This window comes from Manis pentadactyla, chromosome 11, assembly GCF_030020395.1.
Source record: "Manis pentadactyla isolate mManPen7 chromosome 11, mManPen7.hap1, whole genome shotgun sequence".
NCBI classification, from domain to species: domain Eukaryota; kingdom Metazoa; phylum Chordata; class Mammalia; order Pholidota; family Manidae; genus Manis; species Manis pentadactyla.
Window position 1 is genome coordinate 45,572,691 of NC_080029.1, and position 13,901 is coordinate 45,586,591.

Here is a 13,901-nt window from a genome sequence, read left to right on the forward strand (position 1 = left end):
GGACAAACCCACAGCCAACATCATACTTAACAGTGAGAAGCTGAAAGTTTTTCCTTTAAGATCGGGAGGAAGACAAGGATGCCCACTCTCCCCACTTTTATTCAACATAGTTCTGGAGGTCCTTGCCACGGAAATCAGACAACACAAAGAAATAAAAGGCATCCAGATTGGTAAGGAAGAAGTTAAACTATCACTGTTGGCAGATGTCATGGTATTGTACATAGAAAACCCTAAAGAATCCACCCCATAACTACTAGAACTAACAGCTGAATTCAGCAAAGTTGCATGATACAAATACACAGAAATCTGTTGCATTCCTATATACTAATGATGAACTAGCAGAAAGAGAAATCAGGAAAACAATTCCATTCACAATTGCATCAAAAAGAATAAAATACCTAGGCATAAACCTAATGAAGGAACTGAAAGACCGATACCCTGAAAACTACAAGACACTCATGAGAGAAATTAAAGAAGACACCAGTAAATGGAAATACATCTCATGCTCATGGATGGGAAGATTTAATATTGTCAAAATGGCCATCCTGCTTAAAGCAATCTACAGATCAATGCAATCCCTATTAAAATACCAACAGCATTCTTCAATGAACAATAGCAAATAGTTCTAAAATTTATATGACCCCGAATAGCCAAAAGCAATCCTGAGAAGGAAGAATAAAGCGGGGAGGATTATGCTCCCCAACTGCAAGCTCTATTACAAAGCACAGTAATCAAGACAATTTGGTACTGGCACAAGAACAGACCCATAGACCAATGGAACAGAATAGAGAGGCCAGATATAAATCCAAGCATATATATGGTCAAATAATATATGATAAAGGAGCCATGGATATACAATGGGGAAATGACAACCTCTTCAACAACGGTGTTGGAAAAACTGGACAGCTACATGTAAGAGAAGAAACTGGATTATTGTCTAAATCCATACACAAAGTAAACTCGAAATGGATCAAAGACCTGAACATAAGTCATGAAACCATAAAACTCTTAGAAGAAAACATAGGCAAAAATCTCTTGAATATAAACATGAGCAACTTTTTCCTGAACGCATCTCCTCAGGCAAGGGAAACATAAGCAAAAATGAACAAATGGGGGACTACATCACACTAAAAAGCTTCTGTACAGCAAAGGACACCATCAGCAGAACAAAAAGGCATCCTACAGTATGGGAGAATATATTTGTAAATGACATATCTGACAAGGGGTTAACATCCAAAATATATAAAGAACTCACATGCCTCAACACCCAAAAAGCAAATAACCAGATTAAAAAATGGGTAGAGGATATGAACAGAAAATTCTCCAAAGAAGAAATTCAGATGGCCAACAGGCACATGAAAAGATGCTCCTCATCGCTAATTATCAGGGAAATGCAAATTAAAACTACAAATAAGATATCACCTCATACCAGTTAGGATGACCAACATCGAAAAGACAAGGAATAACAAATGTTGGTGAGGATGTGGAGAAAGGGGAACTTTCCTACACTGTTGGTGGAAATGTAAATAAGCTCAACCATTATGGAAGGCAACATGGAGGTTCCTCAAAAAACTAAAAATAGAAATACCATTTGACCCAGGAATTCCACTCCTAGGAATTTACCCAAAGGAAACAAGATCTCAGATTCAGAAAGACATATGCACCCCTATGTTTATTGCAGCACTATTTACAATAGCCAAGATATGGAAGCAACCTAAGTGTCTATCAGTAGATGACTGGATAAAGAAGATGTGGTACATATACACAATGGAATATTATTCAGCCATAAGAGTAAAACAAACCCTACCATTTGCAACAACATGGATGGAGCTAGAGGGTATTATGCTCACTGAAATAAGCCAGGCAGTGAAAGACAACTACGAAATGATTTCCCTCATTTGTGGAGTGTAACAATGAAGCAAAACTGAAGGAACAGAACAGCAGCAGACTCATAGACTCCAAGAAGAGACTGGCAGTTACAGTAGGGTAGGGGTCGGGGAGGGTGGATGAAGGAGGGAGGGAGAAGGGGATTGAGGGGTATTATGGCTGGTATACATGGTGTGTGTGGGGGGTCACAGGAAAGACAGTGCGGCACACAGAAGACAAGTAGTGACTCTGTGACATCTTACTAAGCTGATGGACAGTGACTGTAATGGGGTGTTGGACTCTTGAAGGCAGGCAGAGGTCCCCCCCAGCAGCCCCTGCCACGTGGGAAGGCACAAGGCCTGTCTGCAGTGGGAGGCGCGTTTCCTGATGACTCAGGGTCTGGGGGACTTGCCTTTTTGAAAAAATTGAGACACAATTGGCAAACCTCAAATTTCACCCTTTTAAAGTGTGTTTTAAATTCAGTGTTTTTTTTTTAAAGTACATTCAAAGAGTTGTTGAGCCATCACCACTAATTCCAGAGTATTTTCATCACCCCAAAAAGAAATCTGGTACCCATTAGTAGCCATTCTCCACTCCCACCTCCCTCCAGTCCTTGACAACCACTGATCTATACTTTGTCTCTATAGATTTGCCTATTCTGGATATTTCATAAATTCATAAATGGAATCATATACTGTGTGTGGTCTTTGGCATCTGGCTCCTTTCACTTAAGAATAATGTTTTCAAGGCATCCACATTGTAGCATTTATCAGTACCTCATTCCTTTCTATGGCAGAATGCTATTCCACTGTATACTATATGCTATTCCATACTATACTTTGTTCAGCCATATTCATCTGTTGCAGGACCTTTGGGTTGTTTCCCATTACTCATTAGGGCTCTAGGTGTGCTGACCCAATGTCCTCAGTTAGCTGGAGGCACCTCCTCACAGAGGTACCAGGGCTGGAGCAATGTCACTGTGAGGCTTCTAGGATGTGAACAGCCAAGGGAGAGAATGCTGTTTGCAAATGTGGTTCTTGGACCCCAGGAAGGTTGCAGAAGGAGCTGTGCCTTCCCACTGTCTGTGTAGTCAGCAGCCCTGGGAGGCCATCAGCTGGCTGCCGTCTGGTACTTAGTGGAGGCTTTCTCTGGGCTTGCACAGCCTCGGGTGGCCGAGTCGCTGGGGGCCATCCTGGCCCTCTGCTCTGCTCCATGCAGAGTATTTGGTTTCAGGATAAGGTTGTGTTTGCTGGGACTAAAATCTAAAAATCCCTGGTAAGAAGGACAAAGCTGTCTGGAGCAGCAGCTGACAGCAGCCTTCTCCCCATGGCAGCCAGTTAGCACAAATTTTGGCTGTGGGTATCCCGACAGCCCATCTCCAGGGCGGGTGAGTGTATCCAGACTGGAGAGGGCTATCGGGAAGGGTCACAGGAGGCCTCTCTGCATCTCTGTGACTCAGAGCCTCCCTGGAGGTTGGCAGGAAGGGGCAGACATCTCTCCTCTGCCAAACAGCCCCAGGGCTGGCGGTGAGGCCAGGCCAGGGAAAGGCACCCGGCTAAGACCAGGAGGGTGCTCAGGGCTTCCTGGGGCAGCTGACATGACGCAGGGCTTTAGACCAAACAGATGGTGGGGTGACTGTGTGGCTCCTGAGAGCTCCCCATGGGGCTGCAGCCCTGCACATCCAACCCGACCGGGCCTGTCTCACTGCAAAGGACACCTCAGACTACGTTGTGGAAGCCATTTGGAACAGGGAGACATAAAAACAAGCAGGGATTTTTGTTTCAAAAAATTCTATTTTTAGAGCAAGTTGGGATATGCTCCGGTCAGACTGGCAGATCTAGTGCTGAGAAGGAAAGAATCCACTCCTTGCTAAAAGGCATGTCTGTGCTCCCGACTCCTCCGGCTCCTGGTGGCTGGCTGGCACAACCACTGTGGTGGGACCCCAGTGTATCTGGGCAGGGGGGCTCTGAGGGAAGAGGGACAGCCATGGTCTCTGGGTGCCTCACTCACATCCCAGGAAAGGAGCAGCAGCATGGCACTGTGGGCCACCATGTGTGCTGTGGCTGGGTGAAGGCCGGGCAGTGCCCCGACGCCATTCTGTGTCCCGGTCCCCTGCCTCCCTTCCTGTGTCCTTTCCACCCCCCTCCAGCTCCTGCCAGAGAACAGACAGCAGATGGTGGGTGGTTGTCCTGGGCATGCATTAACAGGCACGGTGGAGGCGCTCACCTCCCAGGGCGTGCTCGGTCATACTGAGGCACAAGGACTCCAGCCTGTTGTTGATGTCAGGTTCAGTCACAGGAAGCTGGAATTCTGTAAGCGACAAAAGGTTATGTTAGTGCCAGGGACTCTTAAGAACAAGGAGGACATATACATTGGGCCACCTGGGTCCATCTGCCAGGGCAGGGGTCTCCTGGGCCTCCCTGGAGGACCCAGGACAGCGGTCAGGCCAGGCACAGAGGGGAAGTTACACTCAGGTTCAACAGCATCTGCGTTCTGTTACACACAGAGTCCACTGTGGACACGGGTGGCTGGAAGGAAACCGGTGACTAAAAATAGCTGGTCATAGTCAGTCTGTCTGACCTCTGCTCAGAACCCTCCAGTGGCTTCTCATCAGAGTAAAAACCAACCCCTACCACAGCCTGCAGGGCCCATGTGATCTGGTGCTTGTTACCTCTCTGCCCTCTTATAGCTCTCGCCTTCCTTCACTCCATCCTAGGCCCTCTTGGACCCCAGGGCCTTTGCTCTGCTGTTCCCTCTGCCCAGAATGTTGGTCCCTGGATATTTCTATAGCTCTCTCTCCCTGCCTTCATGTCTCTGGCTTTACTGTCTCCTTAGAAAGAACTTTCTGTTCAATGTATGTGAACAGAAACTTTCTGCCCCCATCCTTTTCCTCTGCTTTATTTTTCTTCATAGCTGTCACCAGCATATGGCATATTATGTATTTATTTGCTGCCCTCCCCCTCCCCATTTGAACATTTGCCTCCTTGGAGCAGTGCTTGGCTCGGCTTCCTGTGCCTAGAACAGGGCCAGGTGTACTTCTGCCTTGTTATGAGAAGCAGGCAATGGTAAACACGGCACGGTGAGTGCGTCTGAGGCCCGGTGGCCAGTTTTCAAGTGGGGCTCAGAGAGGCTAAGTGAATCATCAAGGTGAGCCGGCTAACACAGAGCTCAGACAAAAACCCACCTGGGTCTGACTCCAGAGCCAGTGCTCATCTGTACGCTGCAGAGACTACAGATGCCTGCCAACGTTTAGCCTCCCAGCACTGAGAAGGTCTGTGATGTCTGCTCTGCGAGTTCCCACTGCCGGGACAATGCTGTGTGCATTCTAACCATTAAGTCCCTCTGCCATCTGGACCCTCCCTGTCTCTCCGGGCTGTCGTCCCTTCTCCTCCGAATGGCAGGCATTCCCCAGGAGCCTCGTCCTCTGCTCAGCTGGGGCCCTCACCACCAGAACCACCCCACCCTGCCATCCTGTGAGCTCTTGATCATGCTTGGCAAGCTTGGAAGCACCTTGCAGACACTGACACTTTCATATTTCTCTGAATCGCCCATCATACCCAGCCATGGCTTTTGCACACCTTATACATGTCTATTGAGTGATGAAAAAGATGGAGCAAGAAATGGAAGGAAGCTCTGACAGGTAAGAATCGTGAAATCCTATGGGGAAGGAAGAAAAAAATCCACAGTGGGATATGTTCTGAGTGCCTGGAAGGTCTCAACATTGCCACTGCCTTCATATGTGGCCCTGGGTAGCTGTTCTCTTGCTGGGCCTAAGTTCTTCTGTCTGTAAAGTGGGGAGAGTCCCATGGCCCAAACTTCAAGCCATTTTCTCACTCCTTCTCTTCCCCACCAGGGGGCACTGGGGCCCAGGGCAGGGTGCAGTTTACAAACGAGGTTGGTGGTTTGGTGGGATAGGAAGTTGAAACCAATGGCTAAACCAAAGGATTTGTTTTCCTTGATTAGCTATAGGTTGAGGTCTTCTCTGTGATCTGTGTCCCCATTACTAGCTAATTCAGAGGCAGATGTTTCTGTTATTTAAAATTCTCAGAGAAGGCTGGCAAAATAGATCAATATGAAAAGCACTGGGGAGCAGATAGGGTGCTTTCTGACACAAATTCCAGCATTGATGGGTTTGAAAGACAATTGTGCCAATTCCTGAGCAGGCAGGATGATCGGTTTTGAGGGAACTGGGAGCCAGGGAGAATGGGAGGATCTCTCCCGCCCACTGCTGCTCTGGGAGTAGGGTCAGGGCACTTAGACAATCCAGAGGGAAGAGTATTTTAGTATTTTCGTCCATTCATGTGAAAATCATATGCATGCAAAAATTAGCAGCCTTCAGGGTGTGAAATCTATAAAATAGAAACACAATTTTATATATAGCTAGTTAGCAAATATGAAAAAAAAATGCTCAGCAATTATAACCATCCATATGCTCATTGTAAAATTTAGTTTACTCTCTAGCACTCCCCTTTAAACAAACACTGTGGAGAGATTTGGATAAATAAAGATGCTCGACATTTGGGAAGAAGTGTTTCAGCTGCAGGATTTCTTGCCAACACGCAGCAAAATGCCATTTTCCAAGCCTGGGATTGCATGTTCAAAAAAGGGGGCTGAAAAATGCAGGGCTCTCCACTCCAGAATCTCCAAACCTTAGTGGCTGGTCTTTTAGGATGAAAGCTGCCATGCACGCTCTCTGTCCTCCAGCTCTTCCCACTGGTGTGCCAGGGTGTCCCGACCCACACCACCCTCAGGGAGGCTCTGAAAAATTCCAAGTCTTGGGAGAAGCCCATATGTTCACACTCCAGAGTTTCCTAATAGTGTGACTTTTTAATTGTGTGTTTGATAAAAACAGATCTGTGGCATCTCCCCACATGTACAAGACAGCAGGAGAGCAGCTGGGTGGATAACAGCTTCCATCTCAGGCTTAGAAGCCCTCGGCCGGAAGCGTTTGGGTAGCTGCTGCCCCGCAGGCCCACATGACACCAGGCCAGCTCTTGCTATGGATCCCACTAACCCCACGGCTCGTGGTGTGCATCCTGGGCCTGAGCTGTAATGGACCAGGCAGATGTAGATTCAAGTTTTCAGTAAGGCAAAGAGGAAAGACTCTAACTGAGCCTTCTTTGCTGTGGCCCAAAGCAAGCCCGAGTACTAGGAATTCTTCTCCCTCGCACCCGAATAAGTACCCCATTCTGGTACTTAGTAAGGATCCCAGTTCAGGATGCCCAGGGTCTAGGCTGACTTGGGACCTTTTAACTGTCTCTCCCACCCGGGGGACCCATGTGGCCTTTCCTTGGCAGGAACTGGCCATCCCAGCTGAGTCTCCCGTCTACGGCACCTTCAGGGCAGTTATGCAGCTCTTTCCAAGTCACTGGAGCTGAGGGAAAGAGGCCAACTTCTTTAGGACTTTAGAAATAAAAATAGGCCAGGGTATCTAAGAAAAACCTCTAGATCCCTCTTTGTCGACGAGCTGAGGCGACTCTGTTGAATAAGCAGGAAGGCTCTGAGTCGTGCTAAATGAGAAGTGGAGTTACTGGAAAGAAAGACATCAGGAAAGGTAGGAAGGGACAGCGGATGGAGAAGTGGGGGCCAGCCACGGTGGTGAGAGCAGCATGGAAGAATGGGGGACAAAGAGAAGATGGGAACCAAGAAGAAAGGAGGGGAGTGGGAACAAAAGGAGAACACCAGTGTGAGCGGGGAACAGAGCCAGCGCGGCAGGCAGTTGCCCCTTCTGATGGCCGGGCGGGCACCTGCAGCGCAGGAGCCGGGAATGGCTGGCAGCCCTGAGTCTGCTACAGGCAATGGGCAAGGCAGCGTTTCTCTGGCAGCCTCACTACTAAACCTGCAGAAGTCCTGCGAAATCCTCTGGGACCCACACTTTCATGACAGGTGATCAGAGTATGGCACAGACAATATCATACCATTTTCCCCAAAGTTGGTGTCTCTGAGCTTGACTCTCAGAGGCAGGGGGTGGGGGAAGGGCGGGGGCACAGTCTCAGCAGGGTTCTTGGCTGTGACAGAATCGATCCATTTGCCAACCTCCCTGCCCCATTACCCGCCAGTCCTGAGCAGGGCTGTTTGCCTCAGCTTTCTAGAAGGCATGTAGCAATTGTTCATCAGGTTCTCTAAGGGGATCCCTGTTCTGGTCCCTGCCTCTGCATGGCAGCCCCTTCCGTTTTCCTGATGGACTCAGGGGCATTGCCGGCATGTTCTTGCTCCCCACTCTTTCACAAGGCAATTCTCTGGAAGGAATTGGAAACTCACACTTGGGAGGAAATGAGTGGTAACAGCTTTGTGTACTATGTTCCTGGGTAAGCAGCGTTCTAATGGCGGAAGAATTCCAATGATGAGCTAGTGCACAGGGTGAACAGATATGACACATCATGAAATGCTGCCATGCAATGCAGCACCTTATCCATCTCACGTCTGAGGGGTTCTAGAACCAAGGGTAGTTTGCACATGGCAGAAGGGAAGGATGAGAGCCCCAGAATGTAGCCATGTGAAGCTGCCCAGCCTACCTTTCGTCGTGCTTTTCCCTTGAAACCTGATTGCAGTCCCTCTACCCTTCCCCACCCCCGTCAGGCTCCCCAGGTGGTGAGGAGCCTCCATGGCCTCTCAGTGTCAGGCTAGAGCTGCTCTGAGATCTTCTCTGATTGGATCCCAAGGGTGGCTGAGCCTGGGTCAGGAGGAACAGATCTGCTTCCAAGATAAGGTGTCATTCTGCAAGCAGTTTCCAAACCAATTTTCCAGTTGGGAAAACACCCTGCCTCTTGGAGGAACTGACCACTCTTGCTGGGCACCACACTTGTTTTGAGCTCAAGTCTCCCCCCTGGCAAGAGAATCTGAACTTGTCCATCTCAATCTGGGAGGCTCAGCTTAGTGTTTCCTGCTCATCCCAAAGGCCAGCAAGAGGTAACAATCACCTGAAGGCTTTCCAGGCTTGTCCTGGGAAACACCTAAATCTGTCCGCAAGGGAACAAAGTGAAAAACGTCTGATATGGCCTCTAAGGGGCCCACAGACTCTGTAGATTCAGCAAAGACTGAGGGATCCTGCAAATCTGAGTGAAGTGACAGATCAACTGATACATAACTTGAGGGCTGGGTCTAGTCCCTAGTCTTTTCACATTCTTTGCAGACATTTGGTCTTCTACTATCTTACTGGAATTATTTTAAGTTTACAGAATTAAAACTTTCTTAGTGCACATTATAGTCTTAGAGATTTGCCCATCTGGTTTAAAATGGATGCTTTGAAGACATATAATGGCAAGGAGGAAACCACTATGTTGTGCTGTAGTAGTTTTCTGAGTAATTTTGGGTCAGTCACACATCTCTATTCTGTTTTGTGTTCACTATTACTACTGCTTGTGTAAAGACGAAAGCCACTTTCTGCTCTCCTGGTTTCTGTCTCCCTGGTGTGATGCTTACAGTCCAGTCTCACCCTGGCCACCAGCCCCAAATGCCTGGCTAGCCAATCAGGGTGTACTGCCCTAAGTGGAAAGGGTCTGTGAGAGACCCTGTCTCTCTGGGATGAGCCTTCATCTGAGCCTGGCTGTGGCAGTTAGAGGGGCTGCCCTGGGAAGGAGGTTGCTTTCTCAGGAAGAAGGAAGGATTCTGACAGTGACTTGTCAAAAAACTAGAGTCTGATTGGCAGGAGCAGGGATGCACGTGGAGCCCTGGGCAAAGTCCAAGCAGAAGAATGCCCATGGCTGCGGCAGGGCCTTCTGTAGCCTCCATTCCCCTCAGCCAGGGCTACAGGTACCACACATGTCTGGTTTGCCATCCTACAGGGTCATCTAGGTAGGGTCACTAATTGCCTGCATGGCTTTGTATTGTATTGTATGGAGTTTAAGAGGTTACTGCCTGCATAGAGAATGGTGCAAGCATTAGTTGGCTATATATAATGATAGTACTCTGTTTTGGAGGCATAGACTTGAAGTGCACCAAGTTGCTCTTTAAGGAAGGAAAAGAAAGCTGGCTGGTCCAGTAGGTCCTGTTGGCAAGGTGTTCCTGAACCAGGGGTATGGCTCTTAGTGTCTACATTGCCAAGTTTTCTCTGGCTCACATCCCCCCACTTACACACAAACACAGCACACACATGACACATGGAACACCTCTCAACTCCCCAGGAAAGCCCCCAAGTGGTATCTCTGGTTTAATCAATCTAGAAATATGACCGATATCAAAATATCCCCATCAGATTGCAGCCAACTCTGGGGCTCCATGTGCTGACTTGCAGCCAAGCCGCCGCCTTTCATGCTGGCAAGGCAGTTTAAAAAAGGAAAGGTTTCTACAAGCTCAAAGGAATGCATGGTGACAATCAAGGCTAAGCACTCTCCGGCTAGGTTCGCCAGGGCATCTACTTTGGTGTCCTGGCCTCGGCTCTGTGTCAAGGGGAGAAGAGAGTGCGGGGTCAAGCGCTGGGCCTACCTGGCTGCTGGAACATCAGCATGTTCTGTGGAGACGTGTGCACGGGCAGCGAGCGGGTCCTTTGGACTGAGCTGTGGGTACGGCTAGGCATGCTATTGCTGCCCCCAGGGTTGGCAAACCAGAGGTTCTAGTGAAACACAAAAGGGGAACAGTTAGTCCAGACACCCTGGGTCAAGGTGGAGGTGGGGAGCAGGGCCACCAGCCAGAATTCAGGAGGCAAATACCCTGGGAGAACTCTCTGCTAAGGAAAAGGGCTTGCAGGCTAGGGCTACCATCTGCATATTTATAGACAGGGGGTTTAGATTCCATTCATTTTATTCAACTCCCACCCCACTATGCCTCTTTAAACCTCAGCTTAATCTGGACACCTCTATCCCTCATTGTCTCCAAAACCCTTTTTATTCCTTTTTGTTGCCTTTGGTTTTTCTATCACTTTTCTCAGGAATGGGGGCAGTTCTAGAAGTGTTGGCAGTGAAGAGCACAAACTATTTCAGGGCTCTCACCTGATTTTCTTTTTGAGATCCTTACAATTGACTATCAGGCGAGGGGGAGAAGAAAGCACCTCTTAGCTGGCAATGAGTCGGCCCAGCTCAGCCTGTGTTTGCTGTCATGTGGGTTCCCTAACCGTGACTTCCTCTTGAACTGGCCTGGGGGCCTCCCACAAAGGTCAGCTGGGCTTTTCTGAAGCCCCGGCTGCTCCCCCTGGGAGTGAGTCCTGCCCATCCTGCCCATCCTGCTGGAGCTGTGTTCCTGTTTTTAAACCAACCGCCATCCCTTAGTTTCTCAGGATGACCCAGAATCTCGGAACCACTTGTGTCTCTCCAATCCCAGCCCCACGAAGCTGGGGGCACATAGGGGGAGGCACTGAGTGGGGTGGGCGGACAGGGCTACTGGGGTGGGGAGCCATGGGACAGAGGTCAGCTTTAACTCGACAGCGCGCGTCTCTGGGCAGCCTGGTCTGGACTGGCAGAGACTGTGTCAGCCCACCGTCTGACAGTCTCTCTGGGCCCCTCCCTATGGGCTCACCACCACAGCAGGAACCATGACAGAGGGGCTCTTTGCAGCAGATAAAAGGCTAAGGAAGCTCCTTAGATGCTCCAGCTCCTCTGGAACCCAATTCTGGGAGGTGGTGAGATCTGCTGGGGCAAATTAAGAAATAGGTCCTGAATTTCTTCCCAAAGGAGCCCAGTGCAGGACACCAAGGTTAAAAGCGGTCCCGGGTGTCCTAAGCAAATCCGTATGCAGCCAAGTACAGCCACAGCGTTGCTTTGTCACCCAGAGAAGTAGTGCAAACCACACAGGCTGCCTCTGAGCACAGATAGGAACAACAGTCCCTGAGTGTAGCCCCCTTGGCCTCTCCCCACACCTGGGGGTCATCTGGGGGAGGTCTGGAAGCCTCAGGCCCTCAGGCCCTGCCCTCTGGAGCAGCACATACCTGTCTTCCTTGTTTCATGATGGTGGGGTTGGCTGCGGTACTGCGCTGGGTGGAGCTGATGAATCCACTGGTGCCCAAGAGACCAAGGCGGGCGGATGGGACATTCCGAGAGGGGATCTGGTACTGGCGTGGGTTCCGCCTGCCCATGCCGCCACCCACAGAGCCGGCTGTCGGAAGGGAGTTGGACTGCCCAAAGCCGCGACTGGGAGAGGAGCAGAGAATGGAGAGCCCTCATCACCCTTAGCTCTTCTCCAGCCCCAGGCTGTCAGCCGGGCGCGTGGGTGCCAGCAAAGGGCCATGATTAAAAGGACAGCTAAGAGGCATCAGGGAGCCCGTATCACAGGCACCGTCCTGGGATTTTTACTCAGATCCTTCAGTCCTCACAACCTGTGAAGTGGGCACTCTATCTCCTTCTACAGCTGGAGAAATAAAACAGAAATCTTAGTTTCCAAAGGTCACACGGGCAGCAGGGGGCAGTGCTGAAATGTGAGCCCAAAAGGCTAACCAGGGAGCTGCTGGGCTCTCTTCCATGCTGGGTCACAGGGTCCTCAGCACTCACGTGCCCATCAAAGGCCACACAGCAGAAAGCAGCAGAGCCAGGATCAGTGCTCTTTCCATCATACCATAGTCCGTTTGTGATGTCTGTCTGTGTAGCAGACTTGGGGAATGTGGCCTGCAAACCCCACTAGGATGTCAGCTCCATGAGAAAATAGATGGTGTCTGTTCTCTTTAAACCTGCATGCCCCATGCCTGGCACATGCAGGTTGAATGAAGGAAGGGATGAATGATTCTCCACCATCATGATGCCTCTCCAACTGCTAGGGCTGTCCGCACGTTGGGTCTCTGACTCCCAGATGGACGGTAGGGATGAGAGTGCTCTGGACCTAGGACACTGACTACTCCCCACTCCACAGGCCCTCCACGAAGAGACCCAGAGGTCACATGCTTCCCCGGGGCTGCGCGGAGGCTGCCGGGACCCTTGGGGTTGCACTTGAACACAGGCTCCCTTCGCTCAGTGACCTCAGCACCGAGGAACTCGTCCTCTCCACTCTGCCTCAGGTTCCGGGAGGGTGCACAGCAGCCAGCAGGGTTTCAGGAACCAGCGCATTCTTTCCAAGAAGAGTCAGCTTTAGTCACTCAACACGAAATGCTTTACCTCCAATGGCCACAAGATGGAACAGACCTGCTTTCCCAGCCACTCGGGGGAGGTCTGTACCAAGCCTGAGAGGAGACTCCAGGAGACAGGCCTGACGTAGTTTCAGCCAGCAGAGGCGAAGAGAGGTGAGGGGGGCGCTGCAAAACAGCCATTTCCTGAGAGAGTTGTGTGTGTGTGTGTTGGGGGTGGGGAGGGACATCTAAGCCATCAGCACAGTTGATCTCTGAAAATGTTTTTTTCCCCAGATTCCCTAGATTTCCTAGGGAGAGAGGGGGCAGGGAAGAGAATTCCACGTGAGCTGGCTGCGACTGATTCTGGGCTTGTATCTTTCCACATCCAGGTTTTTGGGGCCAAGGAAACGGTTCCTGATTCCCTTACAAGGAAAGGGCTCATGTACACGTGGTGAGAAAGGCACTCTGCGAATACTAGGTCCCTGTTTATATTATCCTTTCTCCCCTTTACCCCACTCTTCCTTCTTTTCACTAGGTTTAAATCTTTGGTTTTAAAGAAGAAATTCAGAGCAGGAGGGGTAGAAGTTATTTCCCGTGCTGGGGGAGACCTCCTTTGGGAGGAAGGACCATCTGGGACACGTGACAGGTGGAGAAAAGGATCAATTGGTTTTTTTTAGACTATGAAAACTAGTCCTTTGGGTTTTGGAGTTGGAATTTTGGCCACCTGGTAGATGATTCAGTATTCTGCTAAGACTTTTCCTTATTTAGTGTGTTGGCTTTTTTGCTCATTTTCCTTTTTGGTTGGATTTTTAAAAAGTTATTTCATATGCAAAACACAGTAGTCAATGAGTGAGGCTAGAGTGGCTCCAGGTAGGTAAGGCTATATTCTGAAGCAATATAATGTGGGCAGATGATTCTGCTATGGGACAGAATCACTGAGAAATGAGGGCTGGAGGGGCTCTTGAAGTTGGGACTCAAGGAGCTGGGCTGTGCATGGCAGGTAGAGCCCAGGACAGTTTGGGGACAGGCTAGATCAGAAGAATTTGGCTTGGCCATCCTTCTAATGACG

The 13,901-nt window shown here is 49.7% G+C and overlaps 1 protein-coding gene across 6 annotated transcripts in view; it reads right to left on the reverse strand.

Annotated features, from left to right (window-relative positions):
• The window catches only part of SAMD4A (sterile alpha motif domain containing 4A), a 206,089-nt gene that overhangs the window by 7,887 nt on the left and 184,301 nt on the right, over positions 1 to 13,901 (reverse strand). For 2 of the 6 annotated variants that reach the window (XM_057488453.1, XM_057488454.1), the window contains 4 exons: positions 11,726 to 11,927; positions 10,291 to 10,417; positions 4,093 to 4,176; positions 2,715 to 3,832 (listed from right to left, as the gene is read on the reverse strand). In XM_057488453.1, the coding sequence (XP_057344436.1) occupies positions 3,690 to 3,832; positions 4,093 to 4,176; positions 10,291 to 10,417; positions 11,726 to 11,927 (556 nt within the window). In that variant the 3' untranslated portion in view covers positions 2,715 to 3,689. Of the gene's footprint in view, positions 1 to 2,714; positions 3,833 to 4,092; positions 4,177 to 10,290; positions 10,418 to 11,725; positions 11,928 to 13,901 lie in introns of those variants that run through there. The other 4 variants (XM_057488452.1, XM_057488451.1, XM_036918325.2 and 1 more) reach the window with 2 other exon arrangements.